The sequence below is a fragment of the Rosa rugosa genome, chromosome 7 (assembly GCF_958449725.1).
Source record: "Rosa rugosa chromosome 7, drRosRugo1.1, whole genome shotgun sequence".
In the NCBI taxonomy this organism is placed as follows: domain Eukaryota; kingdom Viridiplantae; phylum Streptophyta; class Magnoliopsida; order Rosales; family Rosaceae; genus Rosa; species Rosa rugosa.
Genome location: NC_084826.1, coordinates 5,596,150 through 5,610,781, shown reverse-complemented (window position 1 = coordinate 5,610,781; position 14,632 = coordinate 5,596,150). Strand labels below are relative to the sequence as shown.

General features: G+C 40.8%; 2 protein-coding genes across 3 annotated transcripts; both read left to right on the top strand.

The window, feature by feature from the left end:
• Positions 1 to 6,056: 6,056 nt before the first annotated feature.
• LOC133722171 (importin subunit alpha-1b-like) lies at positions 6,057 to 10,434 on the top strand. Of its 2 annotated transcripts, XM_062148992.1 has the most exons (11): positions 6,057 to 6,408; positions 7,153 to 7,249; positions 7,339 to 7,430; positions 7,517 to 7,648; positions 7,742 to 7,927; positions 8,112 to 8,275; positions 8,367 to 8,445; positions 9,230 to 9,358; positions 9,509 to 9,636; positions 9,722 to 10,111; positions 10,211 to 10,434. In XM_062148992.1, the coding sequence occupies exons 1-10, from the start codon at positions 6,199 to 6,201 to the stop codon at positions 10,107 to 10,109; spliced, it is 1,605 nt and encodes a 534-aa protein (XP_062004976.1). In that variant the 5' UTR covers positions 6,057 to 6,198; the 3' UTR covers positions 10,110 to 10,111; positions 10,211 to 10,434. The 2 variants fall into 2 exon arrangements, with proteins under 2 accessions (XP_062004976.1, XP_062004975.1); XM_062148991.1 differs by having other exon boundaries at positions 9,722 to 10,434.
• A 553-nt stretch (positions 10,435 to 10,987) lies between these two features.
• Positions 10,988 to 13,559, top strand: LOC133722172 (white collar 1 protein-like). The gene is made up of 3 exons (XM_062148993.1): positions 10,988 to 11,886; positions 12,042 to 12,134; positions 12,766 to 13,559. Exons 1-3 carry the CDS (start codon positions 11,866 to 11,868, stop codon positions 13,204 to 13,206), a joined length of 555 nt encoding a protein of 184 aa, XP_062004977.1. The 5' UTR covers positions 10,988 to 11,865; the 3' UTR covers positions 13,207 to 13,559.
• Positions 13,560 to 14,632: the final 1,073 nt, after the last annotated feature.

Below are 14,632 nucleotides of genomic sequence, written 5' to 3'. Positions count from 1 at the left end.
GTTCCGAGATTTCAATTTATTTTCTCTTGACATCAGCCTTTGGCAATTTGAAATGGATAACTTATATGCCACAAACTATTTCGGTAAAAAGTTGGGAAATGCTCAGTAATCCAAATAACGATACACACTAGATTACAATTTCTCTAATCCACAAGACCCTATAGTATCAGCAGCTGTTTAAGTATAAAACATGCAGTCCCCAAGCACAGTACAGTCAAAATCCCATAGCCAGTTACAACTTACAAGAAGCATTACAGTCTTGCCTTACAATTCCAGTCTTCAGAAATCAGCAGCTTGAAAGAAGTAACTGCATTGAAAGAACGGTGCCCATCACTTGGCAAACAGCTCCATCACACTCAGACCTTCTGTCATCCCTTAGGTTATGGTACAGTGACCAAAGTCGAATAGCTCAAATCACAAGGACAGAAAATGAGCTTAACCCAAAAGATTTAACAAACCAAAATAACACTTGAGTTTATATTGAAGATAAACATTACATCCAGAGTTAAATATGTTAAAATCACAAATCCATGTGAATTATTGAGAGGATTCAAAAGACTCAGATAGATAACTGCATTTAAGTCTTCTATTCACACAGAGATCATAGAAAAGTTCATGAGAATCAAAGCAGTACAAGGGTTCCATAACACCATGTCTTTCTCGTCAATTTCTACACAAATCAGCCCATTGCAAGAACCCACAAAAACAACCATATAAACTGGCATGGGTGTTCAATTAACTAAAACCCAGAAATCTATGACGTTAAACCCAGAACAAAAACCCAGAAATCTATCACAACAAAAACTCCATCATTCAAACCCAGAACACACTCAGATTTCAGATTATAAAATGCAAATACCCAGATACAAAAACTGCAAGGAATTGAAGAAAACCCAAAGCAAAAGACAGATCCATGCAATACCTTGAGAAATTGGGCGCGCAGAGAGAGATGAGAGATATAGAGAGAGAGAGAGAGAGTTGGGATTTGGGTGACGGAAATGAATTCACTGTGCTCAGATTGGGTTGCGTTCCAGAGAGAGAGTTGCGTTTTTTGTGGTTGCTGAATGACAGAAAGGGTCGAAGTGGGTTTGTTTGGAAGTAAACGGGTTCCAATGGGTTCCAGTGGGTTTAGCACGCAAGGCCCGTTAATTTGCGGGCTTTTTGCGTGCGGGCTTTTTTAGCACGAATTTAATAAATGGACGGGTTCGTGCGGGCTTTTACCGTGCGGGTTTCGGGCGGGTTTGCGGGTCACGGGCTCAAATGCCAGGCCTAATTTACCCCATTTCTAGGGATTTTTTTCCCACTTACCCCATTAAGTATTTTTAATTCTCTCTTACCCAATACACTCTAAGGGAGTCTTCCCTAATACCCCATTAAGATTTTTTTTTTGTTTTAAATTTTTTTTTAATACCATTTTACCCCTCACCCCTTTGTTACTTAGAGAGAGAAATAGAGAAAATGGAAGAGAGAGAAACCATAGGAGACTTCGCCGGAATCCGGTCAACTTTCGTCGGAATCCGGCCAACTTTCGCCGGAATCCGGTCACCGGCTGCCGCCACCGGAATTTGCTGAAAATCTCACCGGAAAGTTTTTTTGCCCCCAATAGACATCTATTGCCCCTAATAGAGGGGCAATAGACGTCTATTGCCCTCCAATAGACGTCTATTGCCCCCTAATAGACGTCTATTGGCCCCCAATAGACGACTATCAGCCATGTATTGCCCCCCAATAGACGACTATCAGCCATGTATTGCCCCCCAGTAGACGTCTATTGCCCCCCAATAGACGTTTAGATTACCGAAATGGTAATTAATCTTCCTAAAACTACACAAATAAAACTTTGATTAAAGAAAAAAAAAAAGGAGATTACATCAATTCAAACGTCTATTGCCTCCCAATAGATGTCTATTACCTCCCAATAGACGTCTCTCTCTCTCTCTCACTAGTCCAAATTCAAATTTAAAAACGCATATTGCCCCCCAATAGATGTCTACTGCCCCCAATAGACATTCAAAAAAAATTTCCCTTTCTCCCTGCCCCATTACTTAACAAAAAAAAAAAAAAAAAAAAAAAACGGAAGAGAAAAATTGATTTGGCCACCCAGAGAAATACTCTCTGCACCAAATCGAAGCAAAAACCCAGAAATCCGGCCAGACGTCACCGGTGGCTGTGCTTGCTGCTCTCTACAATCCTCGAAATGCTAGCAAAATCCTCCTCAGTGAAAACGGCGTCGTTATAGGGGAAGGTCGATCAATCCGGTTTTCTCCTCATCCACGATTGCCAACGATCGTGCAATCGAGGCTGCAAATGGAGATGTGGTCCTCATCAATCCTAGCCAAAGATGATCAGATCGGCTTTCTCCTCGTTGGCTGAGCGGTCGAAGTCTTAATCGGAGTTGGAGGCCGAGTTGTTGAGGTTGACGACGATGGCAACTGAGCGGTCGAGTTCAGAATCGGAATCGTTTGACGGCGACTGCAGTCGTGCTCGACGGCGGTGAGAGAGAGAGTTGGTGACGATGCCGTGGTAGGCGGCCCGACTTTGGTAGTAGGCGGAGTTGGCGTCGGGGTTTTGCAGGGCGGGGAGAGGGGGAGAGAGAGAGAGAGAGAGAGAACGCAGATCGGAGAATGAGAGAGAGAATCGGTGTCCGAGGGGAGAGAGAGAGAGTGAACAGAGTGGCGCAGTTGTAATTCTTTAATTGGGTGGAGGGTAAAATGGTCATTTGGTGTTAAATTGTGTATGTGGGAACAAAAATCTGATGCTGGGGTAAGTGGGATAAGTTTTGCTTATTTTGGTGCTTTGGGTCAAGGACCCTATTTTATATGTGATTCATAATGTTATCCAGCTATTTCTTTTGGATTATATAGTCGAAGATACTTGTCATTAGGTGTTTAAACATCAACTACCTTGGATGCGTATGTCACACATCAAGAGAGTTGCGAGGAATGTTGTCACATTTTATATGTAAACTATGATGGTGAATTGTTATTATAATATTATATGAGCAGCTTTGAAATTGATTGGTGAGATAGATAAGCTTTTAAAGTGTTCATCCAAAAGGGAATTAAATTAGGCAATCAATCCAGGTTGTGGGTTTTAATAGCAGAAGCAGAGGCTTCTAGGTCTTCCAATAGGTTTGTTGCTTGTAGTTGGCTGCAATGGGCTTTCTTTCTTCTTTTAGTCCATTGAGTAGTTCACAGTCAAATCCACAAAAGATGGGTTTTCCTTAAATGCATTGTTGGGCTGAGTCACGTCATGAAACTCGTTTCGGCCCGGCACTAATAGTCATTTTTATTCATTTTTAAAGAGTTTCATAATACCTTTTCTGAAAAAAAATTATAAAAAATGAAATAGAACTAGTTTTACGGTTTTACCTTTACTTTCTTATAATCTTGGTATTTTGGAGACTTTGAGCATTTTCATGATGACGAGAATGAGGCCCCATATGTTTCTAACTTTTTTTTTTTTTTTTTGGCATTGAAGAAACATTACAGAGGAAACGAACAAAGGAAAGAAACAAAGAAAGCAAGAAAACTCCAAAGGCACAGCTAAGGAGGGGGGGCCGCAGCATCGAAGAGCAAAATACGCATAAGGGAGGGGGGAGGATTGGAGTACCAATCAATAGGACACACCCTGCGTAAAGCCATGGAAGCCACTAGATCAGCAGCACCGTTGGCTTTTCTACTGACCCAACGCCAGTTAACAAGATGGAAGCGGCCGGCAAGAGCTCGTATACGAGCAACAATTGGGGAAGCCGTCCAGCCCACCGTAGAAAGGGGATTTTGCAGAGCCGAAATCAGAGATAATGAATCAGATTCCAGCAGTAGAGAAAAGAGGGAGAGGGAGGAGGCTGCGATGAGGCCAAGCTCAATAGCCATAGCTTCAGCAGCCAAAGGAGAGGAAGAGAAGTCAAACCTGGAGGAGCCCCCCACAATGATTCCAGATGGATCACGAATCACCACCGCCAAGCCACAAGAGTGCGAATCTTCATCCCAAGCCGCATCCGTATTAATTTTAAGAGAACCACATTGAGGGGCAGACCAATGGGTCTCCTTGGTAGACAGATCAGCGACGCAAGAGTGTCGTGGGGAAAGCAACTTGGGAGGGATCTGAAGGAATTCCCCTGATGCAGCGAAGGCTAGGGAAGCGACAATCGAAGGATTATAAGGAACTTGCTTGAAAATGAGATTACACCTGTATTTCCAAATATACCACAAGAGGAAAGCAACATGGGTGGGGAAATGAGCATCATCCAGAGCTAAACCATTGTCAGAATTGAACAGCGCCAACAACCAATTGTCAAAGGTGGTAATTCCTTGAGTGTCAATACGGTAGGTGAGAGGATGAGAAAACCATGTCAGAATAACCAGAGGACAGAGAAGTAACCCATGTTCAATCGTCTCCGGATTAGAGTCACAGAGAGGACATATAGAGGAAGTAGTCAAGTGTCTTCCAAATCTGTTTGAGTTTGTAGCCAAAATGTTGGATGCAGCACGCCACAAGAAGAACTTGATTTTGGATGGGGCACGAAGTTTCCAAATCCACTTCCAAACTTGAGGATGAATTTGGTGAGACTGATGGGGGTGACAAATGAGAGTGGGAATGGACCTTGAAACGGCGAATTTATAACCAGATTTGACTGTGTACTCCCCCAAAGTGGATGCAGACCAAATGAGCTTGTCCAAGTCCAGAGGGGGCCCAAATTGTGTAGCACGGATAGCACTGATTACCTCAGACGGAAGAAGTACTTGTAAGGCGGGCAGATTCCACACATTTTCAGATCTGTTAATGAGTGAGGAGACCGGCGTAAAAGGAGCATGAGGGGGCATAAGGGAACTTAGATTAAAGTTCGGATGTCGTGGAATCCAATTGTCACGCCAAAAATTGACATTCGCCCCAGAACCGATTTGCCAAAGAGAGCCAGCAGCAATGAGAGATCTACCCTCCAGCAAACTAGACCACGCCCAAGAAGGGGACGGACCTCGAACTGCCTGGAGAAAGGAACAGTGTGGGAAGTACAAACTTTTCAAAACCCGAGCCCAAAGCGCTTGAGGATTGGATAATAGACGCCACCCTTGCTTAGCTAGGAGAGCAATGTTGAAATCTGCAAGGTTGCGGAAGCCAAGACCTCCAACTGATTTTGGGAGGCCAAGCATATCCCAATTCTTCCAGTGAATACCCGACTTGGCTGCACTACTCCCCCACCAGAAATTGGCCAATGAGGAAGAAATCTTATTACATACCGATGTTTCTAACTTTGAGAATTTAAGTATATTCTACCGATGTAGGGTCAATTCTAACTTAATCATCAATTAAAAACAGCTGGTAATACTAAGAGACTTAATATATATAGAGAAATGCCTCTCTAAATAAAAAAATTATCAAGGATCAAGTTCAAACAAAATTCGTGAAGTTATACCAAGATAAATTAGGGGATATCGATTAATCTAAGCTTGCAAAAGCCATCTTGCAACATAAATTGAGTTCGTTTCCATTTTCAACCTCCACGAAACTCCCGGGCCTAAAGTTTCATGGTCAAAATGTGATGTAATAAGCATATAAATGCACGGGGGAAATTACATACAAAAAATTGTAATTTAACTATTATAACGTGAAAACAAACACGTGTTTAGCCAACTATTCGTTTTAGAAATATAAATTATTTGTTAAGAAACTAAATGCTTCTTATATGAAAAAAAAAATTCACTGTAATCCGTCTATGTACTTGGAACCTTTTCGCCATTAAATCCAATATCGGAATATGCCACGCCCTACATAGGTGTCTCTTAACTATTTTTTAATTTTATTTAAAAAAGAAGAAGAAAAAAGTCTATATTCAAAACCGGACCGGTTCAGGACTTTAGACCGGGTCCGGCCCGGTTGTTGGCTGATAAAAGTTCCATATCACCCCTTCTCAGACAATTCGACCGAGACATTGACACTTTTTTCCCTCATCTTCAAATTCAAACCCGGTGGCAATACCCGTAATATCACGCCGATCCGAGCCCAAAAGTGGACCACCTCCACTCCCACAAATGCTATAAAACCGGCCTCTATTCCCATCCCTCTCTCTCACTTCAAATACAACACCCCTCAAAATCCCGACTCTCAACGTTCCCTGCCTGCTGTGCTCTCTAAAACCCTATTCCTCACTCTCTCTCACTCTCTTAGGGTTTCGATTTTATATTCCGCATCAAAACGATGTCGTTGAGGCCGAACGCGAGGGCTGAGGTCCGCCGCAACAGGTACAAGGTGGCGGTGGACGCGGAGGAGGGGCGGCGGCGCAGGGAGGACAATATGGTGGAGATCAGGAAGAATCGCAGAGAAGAGAGCCTCCAGAAGAAGCGCCGCGAGGGGTTTCAGCCGCAGCAATTGCCGGCTAATCTTCAGTCGCCGGCGCTGGAGAAGAAGGTAATAATAACCTAATGCTTAATTTAGGCTTCGATTCGATGGTCACTGCTTTCAGTTCTTATTTGTTTGTATCGTTTTTTGGCCGAGAGGAATTGTAGTGTTTCTGTTCGATTTTGCTGATTGGATTTACTGATTTAGCTGAATGTGTGCATACTTTTTGGTGAAGCTTAGGATAACTTTTTTACTCTGAATATGATTTTGCTTTAGTTTGTATCGGAATCGGATTCGACTAGTTTGTATTGAAGTTTCGTGGTTTCATAGGTTTGTTTAATTTGTTAAGTGAATGCCAAGTTCAGAATCAATCAAACTTGTAAGGCTGCGGGTTTGCATTATATAATTCATGGTCAGGGATTGAATAGTTCTCTAGTTCGTTTCGGGGGATCCTAATTTCAGGAGTCAGGCGCTTTCTAGTTTGATTATGTTAAGATTGCTGGCGGACTAGTGTTTCAATCTCTTGGATAGTCAACTCCTTATTGAATAATGAGAAAAATGCTTCTTTTTTTCTTTTCTTTTCTTGTTCCTGTGCTGATTGCTCATTGGCGGAGATGTTTTATTAATCTTATAATCATTGTATGTCTCTCTGCAATTGCACACAAAAGTTTAATGCGACCTTCAAGAGTTGGAAGTGAAGTGAAGTTGTTAGTATGTCTTGCATGCAACATATTTTAATTATGCTCTTATGTCTCTTGGTGTTTCTGACTTATTTGGTATTACATACTAACAACGTTATATTTTTCAATACAGCTAGAGCACTTACCGTCCATGGTTGCTGGTGTTTGGAGTGAAGAGGGCACTCTGCAGCTCGAGGCAACTACTCAGTTTAGGAAGTTGCTATCAATTGGTGAGTGAAAGCATATATAACGTTGCAATTTTTTTTTTCTTTCCTTGTACTAGTCTATTTAACTATTTCATTGTTTTTCTGTACACTAGAGCGCAGCCCTCCAATTGAGGAAGTTATTCAATCTGGTGTTGTTCCTCGCTTTGTGGAGTTTCTAATGAAGGAGAACTTTCATCAACTTCAGGTCAGATACCTCCCATTCATTATGTATATTGCCTACTTTAATGCAAATGTGTTAAGAACACTCTCATTGGCCTCAATTTTCTGCAGTTCGAGGCAGCTTGGGCTCTCACAAACATTGCGTCTGGGACGTCTGAGAACACAAAGGTGGTTATTGAACATGGTGCTGTTCCTATCTTTGTCAAATTACTGAGTTCTCCAAGTGATGATGTTCGTGAGCAGGTATGAATCGGAGAGCTAGCTTAATCTACTCCTTGTCTTGAATTTTCTTTTGTTGCTTGTCATGTATATCATTTATTACTTCTGAACTTTCAGGCTGTTTGGGCGTTGGGAAATGTTGCTGGTGATTCCCCAAAATGCCGGGATCTGGTACTTGGCAGTGGAGCTCTGATTCCATTGTTATCGCAGTTGAATGAGCATGCAAAGCTCTCTATGTTGAGAAATGCTACTTGGACATTGTCAAACTTTTGCAGGGGAAAGCCACAGCCTCCTTTTGATGAGGTTGGTGTTTTTCTGATGACTTGAAATAATTAGTCAATTGGTAATGTCCTAGATGGCATTGACAGTTCTACCTGATTTGAATTTTTTTTTTTTACGATGAATAATATTTGCTAAGTAGTGCTTTAAAAATGTACTTTTATTTGATGGGTGTAAATCTTTATAAAGGCGTTCTATTTGTTTTCAGGTTAAGCCAGCACTTCCAGCTCTAGCTCGTCTGATTCACTCAAATGATGAAGAAGTCTTGACTGATGCGTGTTGGGCTCTTTCATACCTTTCCGATGGTACTAATGACAAAATTCAAGCCGTTATTGAGTCCGGAGTATGCCCCAGGCTTGTTGAACTTCTGCTGTGAGTGTTTTCAATTCCTTGTTGGAACTTTTTGTTTTTTCGGTCTTCTTATTATCTTCTTTAAATCCTAACTTTCTCATAATCTTTTCAGCCATCCATCTCCATCCGTACTCATCCCTGCTCTCCGCACAGTCGGAAATATTGTTACTGGTGATGATATGCAAACTCAGGTATTTGTTGCATTTGACCTTTTCAGTGTCTAGTTTTCCCTTGTAGATGTTGGTGTTTTATAGATGAACAAACCTAATAAGTGTTTACCCTTAATAAAACATTTATGTGAAGCACCTGCACTTAAAAGAAACAGACACACCCAGGAAAAAGAAAAACCATAGATCAGCATAATACAATTTTGGTCTTACTGGTGTGCCAGCACTTTTTTCCTTTTCTTTAATTGCTTATCCATAGAGCATGGTGATCTTCTTTGTTGTTTCAGACTATGTACCCTTTGCAAGGCATTGTCAGACCCACCCTAGCAGTTGATTTTGAATCTCAGTCTGTCTATGTGAATGATGTCTTTTGTCTTTTGATAGGTGTTTGGATGGTTGTAACATTAACCAAACGTTGGGACCAATTGGAAATTTTAGAAAGGGAGGAAAAAGAACAAAATTGATAAAACTTGTGTGCTTCTACGATCTCTTTTATACTGATCCCCTCCCCAAAATTGCTTATCAGACTTTCTACTTATCCCCTTCCACCTCTTGAAAGTTTATTAAGCACATTTGAGGAATGAATTGTTTCTGTGTATTTCTATCTATTGCTCATGACAACTGCAGGGAACTTCTTCTATGCAGTGTCATTTTTTGCATCAAAATTGACTGTTGCACTTGATTTGTTTTTGGACAGAATGCAAATAAATAGCTGATATATTCATCTTTACATTGTGGTTACCATATACCCAAATTCAGGGTTTCCATTTGCTGCATTTGGTGATGATAAGCTGTTGTTTATTTCCAGGTGATCATCCAACATCAAGCTCTTCCTTGTCTGCTGACCCTTCTGACCAACAATTATAAAAAGAGCATCAAGAAGGAAGCTTGCTGGACAATTTCAAATATCACAGCTGGAAACAAAGAGCAGATTCAGGTAACAGAGATTTCAAGTTTTCGGGAAATAATCAAGTGATTTTCATTTGTTTTATTGTTTATATACCCTGTCATTTAGGCTGAAATTTCCAATTGGTCAACTCTGAATTTCAAGTTTACTGATGTTAGCAATACTTTTGGAACTTAACAGGCTGTAGTCGACGCTAATATAATTGGTCCACTCGTTCAACTGCTTTCAACTGCTGAGTTTGATATAAAGAAAGAAGCTGCATGGGCAGTATCAAATGCGACATCTGGTGGTTCTCATGATCAAATAAAGTATGGAGTTTTAATCTGTTAGTTTTATTCCGAAACACTATGCTACATCTTAGACTGCCGATTAACATTATTTGTTTGGTGACAGAATTCTTGTAAATCATGGGTGTATCAAGCCATTGTGTGATCTTCTTATCTGCCCCGATCCAAGAATTGTTACAGTTTGTTTAGAAGGCCTGGAGAACATCTTGAAGGTTGGAGAAGCTGAGAAGAATTTGGGCACGACAGGAGGTGTAAATCCCTATGCTCAGTCAATTGATGATGCTGAGGGGTTAGAGAAGATTGAGAATCTACAGACTCATGACAATACTGAAATTTATGAGAAGGCAGTTAAGCTTCTTGAGACATATTGGTTGGAGGACGATGACGGTGATGAAACAATGCCACCAGGTGACGTTCCAACTGTTCCTGCTGGTGGTTTCAACTTCGGAGGAAATGGTCCAAGTGTTCCATCTGGTGGATTCAACTTCAGTTAGAGGTGATACGCTGTTTTCACACAATATATACAGTTCTTGGTGTTTGGAACTGGAATGGTGTCATGATGTTATGTATTTGTATGCCATCTTATCAATTGCAGAAGTTACCCTCAATATGCACTCAAGTCCTTGAGTATGGCCAAGGCAATAGTCCAGTCCAGTCAGGTCAGGTCAGGTCAAGCGTCTTCTTATGTCGGGTCTCTTTAGGGTTGAATTTTGGGGTGGCTGGTTCAGGTGTATTGAACTACTGGTATAAACTGGGATATACTATATGAAGAACATCTGCATTCTGCAACAAGATCAAAGGCCGGAGATTTTTTGTTTCCTTTTTGTCTTTTTCTGTTTTTGGGCAAAGCAGATGTCGAGTCTTATTAGTGATATGGGTATTATATGGTTTCACACAGGTGGTTTTGGACTCCCAAACTTGGTTTAAATTTGGTCCTGAAGTCAGTCCAATGATTTCTTTTCCTTTTCCATTGTATTATGTAGTGTGTTTTAAACTGTCTGCCCCTGTTCTGGTTTCAAATTTGTTGGTCAAATATATTTCCAAATGGTATACGTTTATTGGTCTGTCTAAAGTCCAAAAAGCTTTTATGAGTTTCATTCTATCTTCATAGATTAATGGCTTAGTATGGTGGTTAATGCAAAATTCTTTGCTTAGGTTGATTAAGATGTTGATTGATGATGAGAGCGACAAGCCTATATGACATAAAGTAAAACAGTAACGGGTTTCGTTTTACGAATGAAGTCTAGGCGTAGCTGGGTGACCTTCTCTAGTTAATTGTCTATTCTGAAGAAAAGACTGAGATTTGAGAGGCTCACCTTTTGATGAAAATTATGAGGTAAGATAAAGCCAATTTCGAGAAGTAACCAACTCCTTCATGATTACGATTTTGTGGCTTATTTTCAGCTCTCCCTTACCGGAATGGTACGTTACTTAAAACCACTAATTTGGAGAAATCGTTTGTTTTATGCACTAATTTAGCTAGTCGATTCATGATAATACGGATATAAGCCAAAGTAGGACAAATCGTTCTTTCATTATTCCAACTAGACCGACTCCTTGTCTTGTAACATAGCTTTTTTTTTTTTTTTGGTCGTATTGTAACATAGCTTTAGATTGCTTTGAATAAGCATATATATATATATATGTATATATATATATATATATCAATTGGGTTCATTAAAGTGTGTGTTTATGATTTCATCTCTCACTCCTTAAAACACTGCGTTTTCGTCACCAATTATTTGAGGAGGTCCCGGGAAATGCCTCACTTTTGAGGATTCACGGAAATGATATATGGCAACCTGTTCTGCTTTATTCTCATATCCCTCTGCGGGTACTGAAAACCAAAGAACCCAGTCCCGGACGGAAACGTGTCCTCCCTCTTCCCCCAAACTGTGGCAGGTGTACGCCACCAATGGGCAGTATGGTAATTTTGCGAGAGACACAAAACCCCTGCCAAAGGTGACCGTAGGATTTTGTGTTTTTATCCCACTGACGACCTCCAGCGTTAGTGTGTGTGTGTTGTAGTGATGCCACTTACTACTGAGACCACTGCAGCGACCTGACCGCACTCTGTCTCTGTCAATTCTCCACTCCTCTCTCTCTCTCTCTCTCTCTCTCTTTCTCTCTGGTTTTAAAAATATGGTGCATGAGGAGTCCATGAAAACCCATTAGCCCAAAACTTGATCACTCACTCACTTCCTCTCTTTTTCCTTTGAAATTTTGAGCTAGTCTGGTTTTGTGGACACCATGATGAATTTGAGGAGCAAGGTGGGTTTTGTGGCTTACTGTTTTTCCTTTCCAAGTTTGGGTTTTGGGGTTTGGAAAATTTTGTGATACAAATGTTTGCTTTCTGTTTTTGCTCCAAATTTTGGGTTTTGGGTTCATGCATTTCTGTAACGTTTGGTTTTGAATTTGGAAAGCAGGGATCAGTGGCTCTAGAGGGTGCTGAGAGGAGCTGTGTTGACTGCAAGGTGACCAGGACACCATTGTGGAGAAGTGGGCCGGCTGGTCCAAAGGTTAGTCCCACTAGAACACCCACCAACCATTTATTGGTTTGTTTGCTTGTCAATTCCTCATGCACTTTTGGTTTTTGATTTTGGGATTTCTCTGCAATTTTGTTTCGTTCATGTTATCCGTTGCTGACACCACCCCAGTTTTTTTTATTTGTGTGTAAAAGGATTTTCAGGTTGGTTTTGTAACTTTGCTGGCTGGTTTCAGTTTCTCTCTCTTTTGATGATCACATTGCTGGTTTGTGGTTGATCATCTCTCTGGTTTTCCCATTTGATGATTCTACTTTATCAGCATCTTGCTTTGGCCTCTTTTTCAAAACCCATGTGGAGGATTCAAAACTCAAAAGAAGGAGATGACCCCTTTTGGTTATAAAGTTCATGGTTTTCTTTACCTGCACCCAAAAAGAAAACCCACTTGTGAATATTGTTCCTGGTCTGTTTTACCTCACAAGCAGAAACCCATTTCCAGGACTAGAAGTAGAACACATTTGGTTCCATTTGTCTGATAAATCATGGGAATTCAGTGGTTAATTTTGCCGTCAGAGCAAGACCCATTTGAGTATTGTTTGTTATTGATTTGTCATTTGCTTTCCCCATTTATGATTGTGTGTAACGAATTGGCTTTTAAATGGTTCAGACCCTGTGCAATGCCTGCGGCATCAGGCTGAGGAAACGACTTGCCAGTCTGAACCCAGAAGACAAAGCAAACAAGGGGAAGAGAAAGAAATCCAGAACAGAAAGAACTAGGCCAACAGCCTCTGTCTCCACTAATGGCTCAACAACAAACACTGCTGCTGGTAAAAGCACTTCCACAACAGCCAAAAGTGCTTCTCCTCCTCCTCCTCCTCCTCCTCCTGCTGCTTATGGCAATGCTCGTGGCAGTCGCGGCACATACTTGCTCAGGGCGGTGAGGATTGTTGCGAATAAACAGAGAGTGGTGAGAAAGTTGAGGTGGTGCTTCCAAAGGAGGAGGAGGACTAATTTTAGGAGGACTGGTTTTTACTTTTTCGACAAAAATTTGGAACAAGCAGCTGTGGCGGCATTGCTAGCTCTCTCATGTGGCTCCGCTCTTGATTGAAAGAGAGTAACACTGTGAATTTGTGGAAGGCTTATGGAAGAGTAATATGAAACTCTCTGACCAAAACCTTTTGAGATAGTTACTTTTTACTGATTTAGAGTAAGGGAAACTATGATATTTACCCTACCCTTGTTGATGGTATTTTGGTGGGTTATTTAGTCTACAGAAGTGTTAGTATTTGGAGGAAGTAGGAAAAGGAAGGAGGTAGTAATCTGGGGATGTCATGGAAGTAGAGAGGAAATGGAGGGAATGACATTCCTGTATTTTGGGGGTAACCAGCTCAAATTATATATTGTATATGGTAACTATGGGAAGAATGTGAGTAATCAATGAAGATCTTATTACGTATTCTGTTTGCCAAATTTTGTTGTTTATATTTGGTGTGTCCGACCAAGATTCATTTACGTATTTGAGGGATGTTGGGACCAATTTCAATCTGGGTAATGGGCTGTGACTAGTAAATGCTCCTTGGAAAAGATTAGTGTTATCTGTGATGAACCTAAATGCACATTCCACGCTTTTGTAGAGCAACCTAAATCACAAAGATCATTCATAACCTCTACTGGTGAAAGCCGGATGAAATCTCCCTTCTTACTCCCAACGCACTGCAACTCTTTCAGTGGGAAGCGGTTTTGTATTGAGGCATATGATTAAGGCTCGTTTTGAATTTGCTCGTGTAGTTATGCTCTTGTTTTGCTCTTTTTACTAGAAGTTAATAAAAACGCATTTCATACTCTAAACGTGTTTATGTCAACTCTAAATCTATCTCAAACGATCAAACTAGTCTTGAAAAATCAACCGGTTTTTTTAAGAACTTGGAACTTTGGAAGTATTGATTCAAAAATTCAAATACTTTTGAGTTTTGAGTCTCACCTCTTTTGATTATTTTGCAATTGCTTTCCACGGATCTGGTAGCAAAGCTGACTGGATGTACAAATTAGGCATTAGTCCAATCGAAGGCAGTGGGCTAACTTGTAAAGCCGTGGCTGAAGCTGCCATAGATAGAAGATTCATGCTTACCAAATATTTAATCATGTGGCGAGTGAAATCTTGGTATTTGGGCAGGTTCCTTTCCTCTTACAAAAGCTGTCTTAACCCCATTATAGCTCTAGTCAAATCCCACTCTATTGGTTCTCAGAAAACCAAGTCCCTCTATTGTTTTTTATCCATAATTAATTTTACCCTTAGGTCTGGACCTGTTTTTTGGGCCTGGGCTTGGAATTGGTTGGGTTCCGACCCATATTTTGGCAGGGGCCCGGCAATTTCACTTTGTTTTTCTGTTTGTAGATTAAGTGCGCTCCAGTGTGGTCGTTTTGTTATGCTTCAATTACAAAGCACTGTTGATGTATTCTAAAAAAAAAAAAATTTACAAAGCACTGTTGATGAATGATGTCGGATTACACCCGAATCTATCTCAAGTATTCAC

Excerpts from the sequence above, each read along its gene's own strand:
- LOC133722171 (XM_062148992.1), top strand. The coding sequence starts at position 6,199 with ATGTCGTTGAGGCCGAACGCGAGGGCTGAGGTCCGCCGCAACAGGTAC. Across the intron at positions 6,409-7,152 it reads CGCCGGCGCTGGAGAAGAAG|CTAGAGCACTTACCGTCCAT; the intron begins GTAATAATAACC and ends TTTTCAATACAG. Across the intron at positions 7,649-7,741 it reads GTGATGATGTTCGTGAGCAG|GCTGTTTGGGCGTTGGGAAA; the intron begins GTATGAATCGGA and ends CTGAACTTTCAG.
- LOC133722172 (XM_062148993.1), top strand. The coding sequence starts at position 11,866 with ATGATGAATTTGAGGAGCAAG. Across the intron at positions 11,887-12,041 it reads TGATGAATTTGAGGAGCAAG|GGATCAGTGGCTCTAGAGGG; the intron begins GTGGGTTTTGTG and ends TTTGGAAAGCAG. Across the intron at positions 12,135-12,765 it reads GTGGGCCGGCTGGTCCAAAG|ACCCTGTGCAATGCCTGCGG; the intron begins GTTAGTCCCACT and ends TAAATGGTTCAG.